This window comes from Petaurus breviceps, unplaced genomic scaffold (assembly GCF_028583685.1).
Source record: "Petaurus breviceps papuanus isolate PSGF00001 unplaced genomic scaffold, PetGlider_PUasm1.0 90925, whole genome shotgun sequence".
Lineage (NCBI taxonomy): Eukaryota > Metazoa > Chordata > Mammalia > Diprotodontia > Petauridae > Petaurus > Petaurus breviceps.
Window position 1 is genome coordinate 7,088,733 of NW_027187380.1, and position 16,078 is coordinate 7,104,810.

Here is a 16,078-nt window from a genome sequence, read left to right on the forward strand (position 1 = left end):
GAAACACACGCCGCGCTCCAAGCTGCATCCAATCAGAGCTGCAGCAGTGAGCGTGTCATCCTGTTCTTCCCCAATGATTTGCTTATTGAATAAAGGTACATTTTTTTGTTCACATTTACCTGTTTATTAAAATTGCTGTCAATGTTCATTAAAATAAGCCCTCCCCTGAAAATAAGCCCTCTGGTGTTTTTCTGTCCAAAAAAATTAATAAGACAGTGTCATTATCGGGGAAACACAGTAATAATAGTTAGTGTCTGTATGGTGCTTTAAAACTTGTAAAGCACTTTAAATCCATACTCCTTTTATTCTCACAAAAACCCTGGGAGGCAGATGCTATTATTATTCTCATTTTACAGATAAGGGAATTGAGTCATAGGGTAAGTGATTTAGTCAGGGTCACATAGCTAAGAAGTGTCTAGAGGAAAATCTGAACTCAGCTCTTCCTGATTCCAGGTCTAACACTCTAACCACAGCACCATCTTTATGTTTCCAAAGAATATGCAGCTGAAAACTTAACAAAAGTCTGATTATCATACTTTATTTAAAGTTTAATAGGCTAAGTGATCATTTTTTAAACAGATCTAATTAGTATCTATTAATAGTGAATATCAAATAATCAACACCCAGTATATCAGAACTACCAGTCTTGACCTTCCTGAAACTTAGTGGATTAACAGGAGAAAACAAAACATTCCCTAGATATAGCATTTAGTGCAACCTCACCTGTTTTGTTTTGTTTTTCCCCCAGAAATTTCACTATCAGCTCACAATCTCAAGATCTCAAAGCTTCAGGGAATTTAGCATGTCCTCTACTCAAAAAGGAAAGGAATCCATTATGTTATGTCCATGTCCATCAACGTACATGTATTAATGTTCTCTCACTGATCAAAAAAAAGTAAACTTGACTGCCAACACATCAGTCTTAAATTCCTGGTCCTTTGTTACTGTTTTATTTCCCCTTCCATTATCTCTGCAATGATCTGAAGGAGGCACAGAAAAGAATATATAGAAAAATATCTTAATGGAATTCTATGAATGAAGCATTGATTTGAGTTAAAAGCTATTCAATGTTCTCTATTCTCTGTAAACACCTCCCCAACAAGACCAAGTTTTAAAAACCTTTTTACTACATTATTCATATACATCACCATACACCAAATCTTGAGCTATTTCTAGATCACACTTACTACTGCATCATCCTCAAGGAATCAAATCAGATTTCAAGAGAGGATCCTGAAAGCAATTAAGCACACCACTGTATTCTCTCCCTTAATCCCGTTAACCATAGGAAACATGTAAGCAAACTAAGAGAATGCACAGTCATCAAAATAAGAAATTCACAAAATTTAGAAGCATAAGCAGAAAGATTTACTAACTACTTTAAAAGATGGAAGACTAAGCATTTTAAATAAAAGTAAAGCTATTTTCACTATCTCATAATGAATGAGATAAAAGTTGCTAGAATGTAGCCATGGGTTAAATAAGTCCCAGTAGCTTTACAATGTAACTGACACACACAAAACTCCCTTAAAATTGCCTAACCAAAGCAGAAAGCAGTGGTCACTTAACCGACAAGTAACAGGCAAATACAAAACAAAGAGACATTGATTCCCTGAGCACATAGGTTTGGGTATCTCTTCCACTCCTAAAGTATATCTCTTTAGCAAATAGCTTCAAAGCTCAGCTAGCAGAAGAAAATTAATTGGGGGGGGGGGGGGGGAGGAAAAACAAAAAAATAAAAAAAAAAACATGCAAATCCCTAAATTTCCCAAATATCTTTTTCCCTCAACATTATGGCTATTTGGAATTTCTTCCTTTTAATAATCCTATCTGTTCTTTCAGTTAGACTTTGGAAGAAAAACAAGTTATATTTGACTGCATATCCTAAGAAAAGGGTTTTCTTTAAGAAGATTAAGCAAACTATCACATAACAAAGATCAATAAATACTTAAAGAACCACATACAGATTTTGATCAAGTAAATGAAGTAGCAATTAAGATATGCAAAAAAAGAGAAGAGGCCATGTCAACATCTAATAATGGGGGGAGGGTCGGTGGGGGGTTTGAGAGTGAGGGTGACGAATGGGACCAAAACAAAAAGATTTGTGTCTTCAATAAGTTCATACTACTATCAATATACAGAATCAATCAAAAGGGCTTTTGCCACCTTCTTAGGAATATGCTTCTAAGATGTGATAGAGAATGCTAAAGACTTCTCAAATGATACTACTATTACCCACCTCTGGTGATTCACGTAGGCAAAAATATTACCAAAAAAATCTAAAAAGCACTGCTTACGATCAAAGTTAAGAATCAAAGGCAAGAAGCTTAAAATCTAATTTAAGTGATTTATATAGGGTATAAGATATAAGGTAGAGAGGTGGTGGGGTTTGGGATTTTTTGCCACTTAAAGACAAAGATTCAGAAGGCAGATTTGAGGATCAACTAGCTGGTTAAGAAGATGGAATCTGAGATCAGTATTTAGATTTTTGGAACATGTCAGAAAAATGTGAAATATTTGCTTCTCAGTCATAGATGGAGTATTCCCCACTAAAACTAGTGGTGAAAACTTCTCAGCCTAAAACTCTTGCAAATCTAATTAAAAGGACTTCAAATCAAATGTAAAGGAAAAAAATTGTCATATATAAAAGCAACAAACAAGTTAGCACAGAAATAAGTTATAAACATAGAGGGAAGAATAATAGAAACAACCAGAAATTTACAAGACACAATCCAAGGGAAGGCGTATCTGCTTTCTATACATAAAAGTATACGATTCGGGTAACAATCCCTCAACAAGCATTTATTAAGTGTTGCTTAACTGAGCATATAGGAGACAAAGATACAAAAAAACAACAAACAAGCCTCTACTCTCAAAGAGGTTACATTCTATTGGCGGGACTGCAGACTACAGAAAGAAAAATGATGCATAAAAAGCAGAAAGGATAGATTGTAACCAAACTGAAAAAGCCTCTAAATGTTTGGGGGGGGGGGGGAGCGGCACCCCTCCACAGGGAGAGAAATCAAATTACTGTAGTTTATTAAACAGGGGAGTGGTATGGCCAGATCACTGCTTGCTTTAGGAGTAAGTTCAGACAGACACAACTCAGTGGCAGTAGAGTGAAGGACGGATTGAAGAGGAGAGTCTCATTTAAAGGTTACTGTGACTATCACCAGGTGAGAAGAGATGAGGGACTTAAAAGAGGAGATAACTATGTGAGGGAGAGTGAAGAAGTGAAAATGATTAAAAAATTGTAAACCTGGGGAGACTGGAAAGATGCTGATGCCCTTAAAAGAGGGGCAGAGGGGCACCCATCTGCATGGAGAAGAGGTGGACAGAGAAAGATAATGAATTTTTTCAGTATGGTGAATTTGAGACAATTATAGGACATCCCGTAGGAGATATCTAATAGGCATACAGTACAGGACTGGAGTGAGCAAAGAGATTAGGGTGATATATATAGGTATCACTGAGACTTGTCATTCTAGGAATGTATCTCTGGATGAGTATAATATGTTCAAAAGTGAATGAATGATGTGTATGTTTGTGTGTTGAAGGAGGGGGAGAAGAGATGATGTATAAATTAAAAATAAATTGGGGGAAGGGTGCATACACACACATAGCAAGTGGGGTGGCATGCTCACAGAAACACAGTAACCAGCATTTAGGTGAAAAATCAATGGAGAAAAGCAATACTGTCATTGGTATGTGACTACCTGGATAGAAAAAAAAAACAGGTGAATTTAGGAAACTGATCATAAGAAGCATGATAAAATAATGAAAAAAGATTTCAATTATCAAGATGTCGTCTTTTTTTTTTTACCCCAAACAGAGCAACTACTAATTTTTTAATTTATTTTAGTAATAAATTCATCCTTTAAAACATAGAAGGGAACTTCTACTCTGAATCTGTTTCTTACCAACAAAGAAGAGAAGCTTGCTAATGTATACATAATAGGAACCATGTGAACAAGTGACTACTCCATCTTTAATTCATGACAGAGGAGGGGAAAACCAGGTCAAGTCTTATGATGAGGAAAACAGAAGGTATAAAGAACCAAAGTGAATGTATGGAGAAATTATTAACCAAAATTTTTTTTGAAAGACATGCACAGCAGACAAAAGAACAGATAACAATATGAATATAAAAATGAGATACAATTTTATAAGAACACCATTGAGAACATTAAAAATTCACAATAGCTAAGGCTAGTTAAGAGAAAAAGACAACAAAAGGTATGGGTGTTTTTCCCTCGTTTTGTTTTTTAAAGCTATGCTGAAGGGAAGGCAAGAAGGGATAGGATCACTACCTAGGATGGAGTAACTTACAACAGAGAAGACAGAGATATTCAGCTCTTTTGTTTCTGTTTTTTTCCTACCAATCAAAATAATCAGTGGACTAGAAAAGACAGAAAAAAATGCCTAGCAGGTAAATTGAAACAAAGGAATTAAGGAGATGGGATCCTTCATGCATCCAAGTCATCAGGCCCATAGTACTGAAAGAACAGGCAGATGTTATTACTCAGACGCTGTCATTCATCTTTGAAAAACAGTAGAGTAAGAGAGGTATTAATATGATTTCCAAAAAGGAGGAAGAAAAACTATAAAACTGTGAACTTACATTCCTGGAGAGGTTCTAGATCATTAAGGAACAATTAGTGAACACATAGAAAAAGGAAGCAGTGCTCACCAATAACCAAGGTGACTTCAGAGAGAATGAGTCCTGCTATCTTAATTTCCAGGAGACAGCACCAAACAGTAGAGAGAGCTGGCTCTGGAGTCAGCTGATCTGGATTCAAATCCCATCTCTAAGCTGATGATTTATAATGGTCTCAGGCAAGTCACTTAATGTCTATGGGGCTTGGGGTTTAAACTATATGACCTCTTAAGTCCCTTCTAGTGCTAGGTCTATGTAATGAACACATCTTTCAGCAGGGCTACTAGGCTAATAAATCAGGGAAATGCTATAAAAATAATTTACATAACGTTAGCAATATATTCAAAAAAACCTCTCATGCTATTCTTGTGGACAAGATGAAAAAAAAATATAAGCTATGTATTATACTAGTTGACTGACCAATTGAATATAGCTACCTATTCACAAGGAAAATCATTAAATTGGTTTCATACCAACTTGGAAAGAGGTCCCCAAGGATCTGTGCTTAGCCCTGTGATATTTATCATTTTTTAGTGACTTGGACAAAAAACGGAGTTGGTATAATTTAAAGATGACAAAAAACTCGCACAATAAACATCATAGTTGGATTCCAAAATGATTTTGACAAGCTAAACTGCTAGGCAAAACTTAATAAGACGAAATGTAATGGAAATAAAGATCAAGTTTTATACTCAGATTCAAAAAATCTATTTCACGAATACAAAGTAGGTAGGTACTACTAACTAGACAGTGGTTCACCTTAAAGTTACTAATGAAACTGAACCATGCATGCACTGTTTATTTTGGCTGTCATATCACTCTCTTAAAGGTAGTAGGAGGAATAGCTAGAGATCCAGACTCAGAGTCCAGATGACCTGGGTTCAAGTCTTGCCTCAAGACACATAGTAGCTGTCACTTTTGTGATATGTCATTTAACCTCTCAGAACTCTATCACTGGGAATTCACTATAACAATGACATCACATGTCTAATTTAAAAAACAAAAATACTTAGGTTACAATTAAGAGAAGCAGGGTGACAATATTAGGGAGGTAATGACCCCTGTCTTCATCAGACATCAAGTACCACACAGAGTTAATTTAAGAGTAACATTTTAGAAAGCCCCAATGAAAAGCTGCAATGGAGAGGCATATAGTAGATATAAAGAATTGAAACATATTACCTACAAGGAACTCCAAAGAAGAATACAAGTAAAGGATGTGATCAAGGAAGTGTTATACAAAAAAGTAAAATAGACTTGAAAGTTAAAATAAGTGGATAGTCAAAGTACTCCACTGGTACCTGCATGATATCAGAGAATGTGAGAGAAGATACGGTGGGTGGATGATCTTTTGGGAAGCACAGACAAGTCATAATAAGTCATACAGGATGAACATGCAATCTGTATCACTGGAGAGAACTCCAGAATTGCCATCAGATACTTGAAAAGCTGGAACACGTCCAAAGAAAGGGGGAACCAAGATGCTGAAAAGCCTCAGAATTAGCAAAACTGATGATTTGGTTGAAGAATTTGTGAGCTTTTGGTCGAAGAACTTGGAGAAAATTGCCACTGCCGCCCGCCCCGCCCCTCCCCCCACATGTGTATATGTGTGTGTCCATGTGTGCACGAGCTGTGGAGGGCTGTACCAGGAAACAGATAACATGGGAAGACAGATTATAACTGTCTCTGAAGGACAATCACATAGATGAGAGATTAGATTTTGTTCTTCAATCAGAAGAAAGCATATGGATCAATGCATGCAAAAAAAAGTAATTTTAGGTCTAATAATAAGGAAAATGTCCTCAGTTTAAAAAAAAAAATGGATTTCTTCAGAAGATGTTATGTTCCTTCTTAAAGAAGTCCTTCAGCAACAGTCAGAAGCCTCAATGACTAGTCCTTGGATATGCTGGAAAAATGATTCTTGTTCATTTATGGGTGAGATCAGATGAACTCTGAGCTCTCTCTCTTTCAACTCTTTAAGATTCTGTGTTCTGTGAAGTACATTCTAAGATAAGAGAGGACAAACTTCAAACAGCTCCCATGTTCAACTGAAGTACTCTAATTTCTTCCTCTGGTCATATCCCCTTGGAATTATTCTAAGATCCAGAAATTCTCTATGTGATGACCATACCCTATGTTATTTTAAACTATCTACATTCAGAGACTTGTGCCCTGAAGAGACAAAGCACTAAAAAAAAGTTCACATTTCTTACCCTTCAGTCAACATAGAATATGGGGCAGCTGAGTGGTGCAGTGAACAGAGAACAAGTCTTTGAGCCAGGAGGATCTGAGTTTAAATCCTAACTCAAGACAGTAGTTGACCCTGGGCAAGTCACTTAATTGATATTTGCCTTCCTTCCTCATCTGAAAAATGGCAAAACCCCTCTAGAATCTTTGCCATGAAAACCCCATGGACACAACGGAATCCCACTCAGCATCTCATTAATTTCTTTTCCCCCCTTCCCCTCACTGTTGTGTACTTACCAGTCTGTCAGTCCCATGTTCAGCCTTCACCTCAGTATTAAAGGGAAGGGATGAGTCTACTGCTGTGTGCTCTGCAGGAGATGCCTCACCAAGAACTATCAAACCCTGCAGGAGAAAAGTTGAAAAAGAGAAAGGAGAAAGGGAAAGAAGATGGGGGCGGGGGAGGGGGAGGGGGGGTTAGGGAGAGAAAGAGAGAGAGAAACAGGTCAGTACTATAATTACAAATTTTTTCCTATAGTTAAATTCTCAAAGGGAATGATGATTCTACTTAAGAGTTGTTCTTTATGCTTCACTCATATGCCCACAGAAGTTTTTCTGGCTCACACAAACCATTTAAACAAGAAGTCTACTAGCAATCATGTTCAATTGTTAAGGTCCTACATCTAGATCCAAGCTTTCAGTCTCTACATGGAAAGGCAGCTCTCTTGCCCTCTGTAATTATCACACCATAGTCACATAAGATCAAATGTACTCTCTCATATGAAAGACCCTGCAATTTAGTATTGGATTATTTTATTACACTCCTTTTTTAAAAAAATCTAAGTAGACAAGTCCTGTGGATCTTTTGGTTAATGGGTGATATAGATAATTGCCAAATAGGCTCCAGAGTCACATATATTTTTTAGTACAGGTACAGATGGTCATCTTGGCCAACTGTTATTTGAGCAACAAAAGCATCTGGGTGAAACAGAACTAGAATGGTCCCTGCAACATGTATACAAACCAACAATACCACAATTAAAAAAAAGATGCTTAAGTTTTCCAAACTAATGTTTACCTCTAAGCACAAAGAAGGACAAAAGCAAAGCACTCAATCCAGATTAACAGCTTATATCTTCCAGTAGACAGAGTTCATGAAAAAAAAAAAAACTCAAGGAAAAAAAACATCACACAGCTCCTCTACATAGCCAACAAGCCGATTTTGGCAGAAAAAGTAGAGGTGAGTTTAGTAGACACAAAACTTCATAACAATTTAAACAAAGATAGTTTTACCAGGGCCTCATGAAAACAAGTTGGGATTATTTTATTAGGGTTCTAATATACATAGTTTTGTTAATTTATCCCAATAGCAACTGAGATGTACATCAAAGACTAAATTGCTCTACCTCCTTTCACAACTCCAAGGGCCTTCAAACTATGTCCCCAATGACCACAATTTATTTTCAAACTCTTGAATTGATTCAATGTTATTTAAGGTTTTTGGACTCCCTCCTAAAGGTCAAACATAAAATCGGAAAGCAGAACATCAAGAAACAGTGGAGAAACTTACTTCCTAGATGGGTCCAACTTAATGAAATGCAAGAGCAGGGACAGTTCAGAGCAGAGGAGATGGCTGGAAGAATCAAAGAGAGATTACAAATCATGGCATAGTGGAAAAAAAAAAAAACACTGGACTGGGAGTCAAGAAATCTGGATTCTAGCCTTGTCTATGCCACTAACTAGTTACATGACGTCAGAACACTCAAGTCTCTAGATTTTATATTCTCGTTTGTTAAATGAGGAGAAAGGTTAGATGATCTTTAAAATTCCTTACAGTCTTATGAAATACTTTAGATTGGAGATGGGATGAAAGGATGAAGTAAAAAAAAGAAAAGAAAATGTAAGAATATTTAGGAAAAACAAAAAAGTCACAACCTTGCTCCTGAGGTAGTGTAGTAATCCACCTTGGGATACTACTATGTACAATGCCCATTCAGAAAACTGAGCTTAGAACAAAAACAAAAGATCAAGAACAAGGCCAGAAACATTTACTCCATAGTCCAAAACTGACTTTCTTCTGGGGCCTGATCCTCAAAAATGATCTCATCAAAGACAGGCCTGAGAGAGAAAAAAAAAATTTTTCCATTTGAATATAAAATCATGTACAAGTAAAAATGATCATCTTCCAGAGAAACAGGAATTTTCCAAAAATTTATATTAAGTCATCTTCCCTAAAACACTATCATCTTTCTCTCTTGCTCAAGAATCTAGAACAGTCCCTATTAATGAGTCCAAATTTCCACAAATTATTTGTTTATACTTTATTTACCCAATTATATTAACATCTACTTCCCCAAAATATTATCAGTTTATGGTCAAGAAAGTTTCTTAACTACTTTTTATATATGCCATGCTAATCTTGCTATCTTTATTCCCTTCAGACCTTCACATCTACCCACATCCAAAATCATTTTCTATTAACCTATTCAAATTTTACTCATTCTTTAAAGTCTTTCTTGAAGTCCTAACTCTTTTATGAAGTGCTTCCAGACAACCTAATCAATACTAACTTACTTCCTGGTCCCCACAGACATTGTGGCATTTGATCTAGTGATGTCTCGTGTACTGCCTACTTTATTTGTTGTTAAATCTTATGTCTTCAACAAGCCTAGAAACTTTTAGCTATGTCATACACAACCATTCTTATAGCCTCTACTATTTATATCTCTGGTTGCCATTTAAATTATCAGACACTTATAACTTGCCTCCCAAACAGGGAAAGTAAAATCATCCCACATTCACTCCTTAATGTCTTAAAACAAGAAGATACTCAAACAATATTAATTAATATGACTATAGTTTTCTTTCTATCTGGCTTGACTGTTCCCTTCTCAGTCTCTTTGGCTGAATCATCTAGTTCATATAATCATGGTTGGCTCCCAGGGCTATCCTGGGCCTTGTTCTCTTCCCTCTCTATATTCCTTCACTAAGTGAGCTCATCAGCTCCCATGGATTCAACTACCTCTATGCAGATTTACCTATCTAGTCTAATCTCATATTTCCAGTTGTCTGTTGATCAAATCAAACTGGATGCCCAATAGGTATCTTAAACTCAATATGTCCCAAACTGAACTCTTATCTCCCCCTGCAATTCCTCCTCCCTCTTTCTAACCTTCATATCACCATCAAGGGCAACATCCCTACCCTCCCCAGTCATCCACGGTTCATAATCTATAAGAGTTATTCTCAAATCCTCAACTCTCTTTCATCCCCTATATTCATTTAATTGCCAAGTCCTGTCAATTCTACCTTCATAATATCTCTTCTACCCACCCCCCTTGTCTCCTCTGACACTGCCACCTCCCTAAGGCAAGCCCTTATCACTTCACACTGGGACTACTGAAACAGCCTTCTAATTGGGTCTCTGTGCCTCATTTTTCTCCCCAATACTTAGCTATTCAAGTAATCTTCCCAAAGCACAAGTACTACCATGTCACCCCACTATTCAATAAACTCTAGTGGTTCCCTATTACGCCCAGGATCAAATATAAAATCCTCTGGCTTTTAAACATCTTTACAACTTAGCCTCTTCCTATCTTTCCAATCTTTTTACAATCACTTTTTGCAGTTCCTCACAGAAGATACTCCATCCCCCTATTCCAAGTTTTTTTATCAGCTGTCCCTCATGTCTGAAATTCTTTCCCTCATCTCCTAGCCTGAGAAGTCTTTCCCAATCCCCCATAATGACAGTGCTTTCCCTTTGTTATCTTCAATTTATCCTATATATAACTTGTTTGTACATAGTTGTTTGCATCTTGTGCTGCCCCTCCTCCCTTCATTAGAATGTAAACTCCTCTGAGAGCTGGGTCTGGTTTTTGCCATTCTTTGTATCCCCATAGCTCAGCAGTGCCTGGTATATAGTAAATACTTAATAAGCACTTGTTGACTGATATAAATAACTCCACACCCAGGTCTACTATCAGTTCTCAAGTAATGAGTGTTTAATAAATGCTTGTTCACTTGGCATGATAATGTTAACTATTTCATTGTTAAAGCAACTGCAAACTATGAAGCATCTTGCAAGCTGAGAGATGTTAATATCAACCAGAAGCCAAAATACTTTTTAAATGGGGCCATCTGTCAAGCAAACTGTTTCTCAAAGGAGTTTCAGGTGAAGGTAAATGAAGAGAGAAAGGAAGCAGGAAAAGAGTCACTTTGTTTCAATGGCTGGGTATCAGACTTTAAAAAAACAAAAGCTAGTAAAGTCAGCTCAAACAAGTCAATATTACCAAAGCATTACCCCTCCCCTCTGAGAAAAATGATAAAAATATGAGAACTGAAATAGACATTAAAAATCGTCTAGTCCAATGTCTGAAGAAACTAAGTCCAGGCTAGTTAGTGGCAGAACAAGGTCCAGAACTCGGGTCTCTGGACTCCTACTCCAGTCCTCTTCCCACTACCACAATGATTTTAGGAGACAGATGCATCTAAGTGCATAAAATTCAAAGAGATGCTAACACTTGTTCACAATGAATTGTCAGCCAACTTTTTGCTCTAAGTTTAGCACTGCACAGTCTAAAGCCTAACAAAAAATAAAATATATGGAAAAAAAAAACAAATCTAATAAATTACTACTTGACATTTCCTCTAAGCACATTTTTATGTCAAAAGAATTGTGACCTGGGGATGTGAAGGTCACAAGAAAGCAAGACCACTTATTAGACTTCTAATGCAGAGCTTTAACTACAACTCTCCCCCCCCCCCCATCCCTTCCCCACCCTTTTTCCCCCCCAGCTAAGCAGCCTTGAACTGATGGTACTGGCACATTCCATAACTGTCAGTATGGCAGTACTAGGAAGACAAAATAAAAGGACTAGTGAAAACATATGAATGGTAAGGGATTTCGATTTCCTCTGTTTCATACAACAGCACTACCACCACCCCACCAAGTTATTATAGAACCACCACTCTTAAGAGGGATCCAGAAATCTACTTTACTTCAGTAATTTACTTGAGTAAAATCTCAAAGACCAAAATCCAAAGGATAAAGTAACCAACCAAATCTAAAGAATAAATTCAGTCCTTGAAGGAAAAGGGTACCAGAATCTGAAACTTTATTAAAAAGAAAATAAAAACAAAATCACTTCTAATTTTTTAGTCCAAGAGAACACAGTGCTGCTAATATATGCCAGAAGTACCTAAGATCTTCCCAAAGTACAACTATATACCCCAGGTGGAATGGTTCAAAAGTAAGGTATGTAAGCTAGCAAAATATCTTTCTCAGGGAAAACTCAGGAATAGTCTGCACTCTTCTTCAACCCCTCACTAGAGTTACAGGCTTCAAGGAAATGTGGAAGAATGATAGCATGCCATACCAAAAAAGAAGATCTGCCAAATTACCATTTCAAAAAGTGTAAGGGCAGTGGTAGAGGGAGAGAAGACTAAATTTCAGTCTCATTTGAAGATTAATATATAAACAGAGGGGACTGGATTACAAAGTCTCTAAAGGTCTCAATGTGTATAATAGTATATAATATAATATATATATAATAATATAATAATTAATACTAAAGAGTACTTCAACTTACTAACTACTAATAAATTAATGAAATTCATTGTCAGAGGTACAGAAATGACAACTACTTTTGGCTTTCTTCCTCAGAGGAAAAGAAGTATTACACAATTCCACACTCTTCAAACTTTCCTCCTCTTTACCCTGAGATCAACAATCACAAACTGCATCAGTTATGAAACAGTTCTCAAGAACTTGGAATACCAAAAATGAGTTTAATTAATGAAGGAAGGGTCACATACTTTATTCTAGTTCTTACAGTGCAAAGCCAAGTGTTTTATATTCTTTGTTGCCCCAATTCTGCTTGTCCTTTTGTTAAGACTAACCTGATTACTCCTTGCCCCCAATGATACTTTTCTGTCCTTAGTTAATCCCAATGGTTAATTTCAGGGTTTAGGGGGCTATAATGGGAGGATGGAGGATCAAATGGTACATCTATTTTTTTTACTGACATCTGTTTATTTGGGGAGAAGCACTGTTTTTTTTTTTTTTTAAGCAATCGGGGTTAAGTTAACTTGCTCAAGGTTACACAGCCAGTTATTTTTGTGTGGGTGCCTAGTATCTGAAGCCAGAACCAATACCAGGTCTCCCGACACTGGGGCCGGCACTCTTACTCACTGCGCCACCTGGCAGCCCCAGAGAAGTACTCTTATTTAATGAAAAGGGAGGCGACAACAGCACTAAACTGGTTCACATAATGTCTTTGATCTTCAGTGTAATTCTCCTATCCCCCCAAAATTTGACATTTCGAACATGGTTCATAGAAATGGCAGGTGGTAGGATGAGGGAAGAGAACTGGAATTTACTTCCTTCAAAACATGGAAATGTTTCTTAAAAACACCAACTGAACCTGCCCATGATAACCATTAAAACTTCAGTTTTTAGTTTTCATGTGCAGGGGATGTGTTCCTCTCAAAGATAAAATTAGAACCCATGGAGGAAAGGGGGTATTTTCAAGGACTTTGAAAAATTAAGCATATTCAAATGAGAGGCAGTGAAAACAATGGAATACATACATGCTTGCATACAAACATACATACACACCATTTTTAAGTGCTGCTGCTAGTTCAGCATAAATTATTTCCTACTAATTACTTTAAAATGCATTTTTAATGTCAGAAAAAGCAACAGCACTAAAATCAACCACTAGGCTTATATTCAGTTAGTGAAAGGAAAAGTCCAAATTTAAACCACCTTACAAAGAAAACAACTCTTGCCTAATCTATTGGTAGATTATGAAATAGGAAAATCTGCCCTCTAGATATTTGAAAAGAAATCCATCATGTATGAAATTCAGTAATTAATGACTACCACTCTAAAATTTTAGTTACATCTGAACCAGAAGCACAGCAAATGGTGACACAACACTTTTCTGAAAAAGTTTTCCATTTAGAGAAAAGATGATAGAAGTAAAAAAATGGAATTAAGTTGAGCATTTGTTAACATATTTTTAGTGGGCAGTAATATTCCCAGTTACTGCCTCCTTGCTGGCACTCTGCTACAGAAGAGCTTAGACATACACAAACCAGAATTATCAACATTGCCAAAAGCAATTCCAGAATAACCAGTTCCTACATGTCTTTCCAGAGATTCCCAGGATGAATGGACCTAAAACTAAAAAATTTCCCAAATCATTACCTCACAATAAGAAGAAGGTGGAAACTGAGGTGCAAGGAAATGAAATAAATTTGGAAATTATTCATATAGCCAATTAGTAATAAAATCAAAAATAAAACAGGAGTTGTTTCCCAATCTTTGCAGTATTTTTGGAGACTAACAAATTATCTGACCACCACCACCCCCCTCCACCCCCCGCCCAAAAAAAGGGAAGACTGATGACCATAATAACCACTTCCTACCAGGAAGAGAATCTTTACTTCATAAATATGGAAATTGCCATTTGATTACTGATCATTTTAATACTAAAAAATAAGACACTCAGATTGTGATGTGAGTTCCAGGGGGAAAAGGAAACAGGAAGGATACTATGGTGCATATTTCATCTGCTTGTTTTCAAGGATAAGCATAAATGTAATCGGCATGATGACTCTAATTGATTGGCAATAACTGATTATTTGAACTACTTAGGGATAAACTTCTATAACCCAAGTCTTGTTTTTGGAAGTGAAAGCTCAGATGATCATAACAAGAGGCCTTAGTATTTTAGCTATAAACTATTTTGGACTGAATTATTTATGTATGAGTATCTGATACCCATTGCCAATAATCTTCAATAAAGGCTACAGAAGTCATGTGTGCTAGGCTGCTTGAGTTTTTGCACTAACCAGGGGAAGAATCAAATATAGATTGCTGCCAATTAAATTTAGTCAATGATTCCACATTACCTTTTTCATGATTTGGCAATTCTCTAGGCTTTCAAACAGAATAATGGAGAATGTGATCAAATAGGACCTAGGAGTGCTCTTGTCTTTTACATAAAACACTAGGCTCAAATTTAACAGAGACTGCTGATTAAAATTAATGTTAATGACTAAACGAAATGGTAAAGAAGAGACCCCAAAGACACAGCAACCATAAACAGATATTTATCATGGAAATCAAAGACAGGATACTAAACACCCCCCCCCAATCAATCAATCGATCTCTCTCTGTATCTCCTAAGCTTATTTCTCAGTAACTCAAACTGAATATAAAACACTATAAACATGTTTTCAAGAATGGAACACTACAGGTAACCTCACTGTGTTAAAGTAGTGCAATTCACAATCATGCCTTATTTCCTAAGAGAAAAGGCAGTTGATGACTCTCTCACACATGCAAACTTTCTGTAACTGTAGGTAATAATAATATAAAGCAACATCATTCTAACTATAAGTAAATAATTACATTTATTTTTAAAATCCTATCAGTCTATCCTGTCTGTAAAGGTAAATTAATAAAAATCCACACTCTAATTTGCTAGTAGGCTTACGCTTACTTTTGCCAGGCTGGTCTTATAGGCATATTCAGATTAAATATACAACAGAGAATAATGAATATGACACTAAAGGAAGCAAGAGAGCACTTCCAGCAATAAAATAGGATTAATTAAAAGTGGAATAATGAAGATACAAACATCTTACACAGGTTTCCTTTCCATGTAATGAGACAAAGTAAGAATACATAATATTTGACTTATTTGAGGGTAATCATTGGTTTAAATAAGCAGTCCCTTTGCATAATTGCGCTCCCTCTGTCAGCCTAGATGAACAAAATGTTCCAAACACATGTCCAAATTAATGTCTAAACCAATGGTGTTTGTGTAATATACTGAGCAATACACTAAACAAATTAAGCTGCTCTATCAGAACATCATGTTAACCAGTCTTCTTGACATAGTTGATAGCCATTTAAAAGTCAAAAAGAAATGGACTTAAAAGGGAGGGAAAACACCAGACACATTTATCCCTTACCTTATTAGCTCGGATCTGTTTGTAAATATCTGTTTGTTGTCGAATTCGATATTCCAAATCAGAGACATGAGCCTGAAGCCAGTTCCAGCGGCTGACAATAGCTGCTCGGTCTGCTGCCCATCTCCATTCTGACCTGTGTCGCCTAAAAGGAGGAAACAAACAAGTTCAGTAACAGCAGTTGCCATTCGAATCAAACCACTTCATTCCCGAAAGCTCACTCACAAACTGGCTTCTGAGCCAAGTAAAGACTAG

The 16,078-nt window shown here is 36.5% G+C and overlaps 1 protein-coding gene across 3 annotated transcripts in view; it reads right to left on the reverse strand.

Annotated features, from left to right (window-relative positions):
• The window catches only part of KANSL1 (KAT8 regulatory NSL complex subunit 1), a 214,301-nt gene that overhangs the window by 35,888 nt on the left and 162,335 nt on the right, over positions 1-16,078 (reverse strand). For all 3 annotated transcript variants that reach the window (XM_069076216.1, XM_069076214.1, XM_069076215.1), the window contains 2 exons: positions 15,827-15,968; positions 7,142-7,246 (listed from right to left, as the gene is read on the reverse strand). In XM_069076216.1, coding sequence (XP_068932317.1) covers positions 7,142-7,246; positions 15,827-15,968 — 247 coding nt within the window. The remainder of the gene's footprint in view (positions 1-7,141; positions 7,247-15,826; positions 15,969-16,078) is intronic.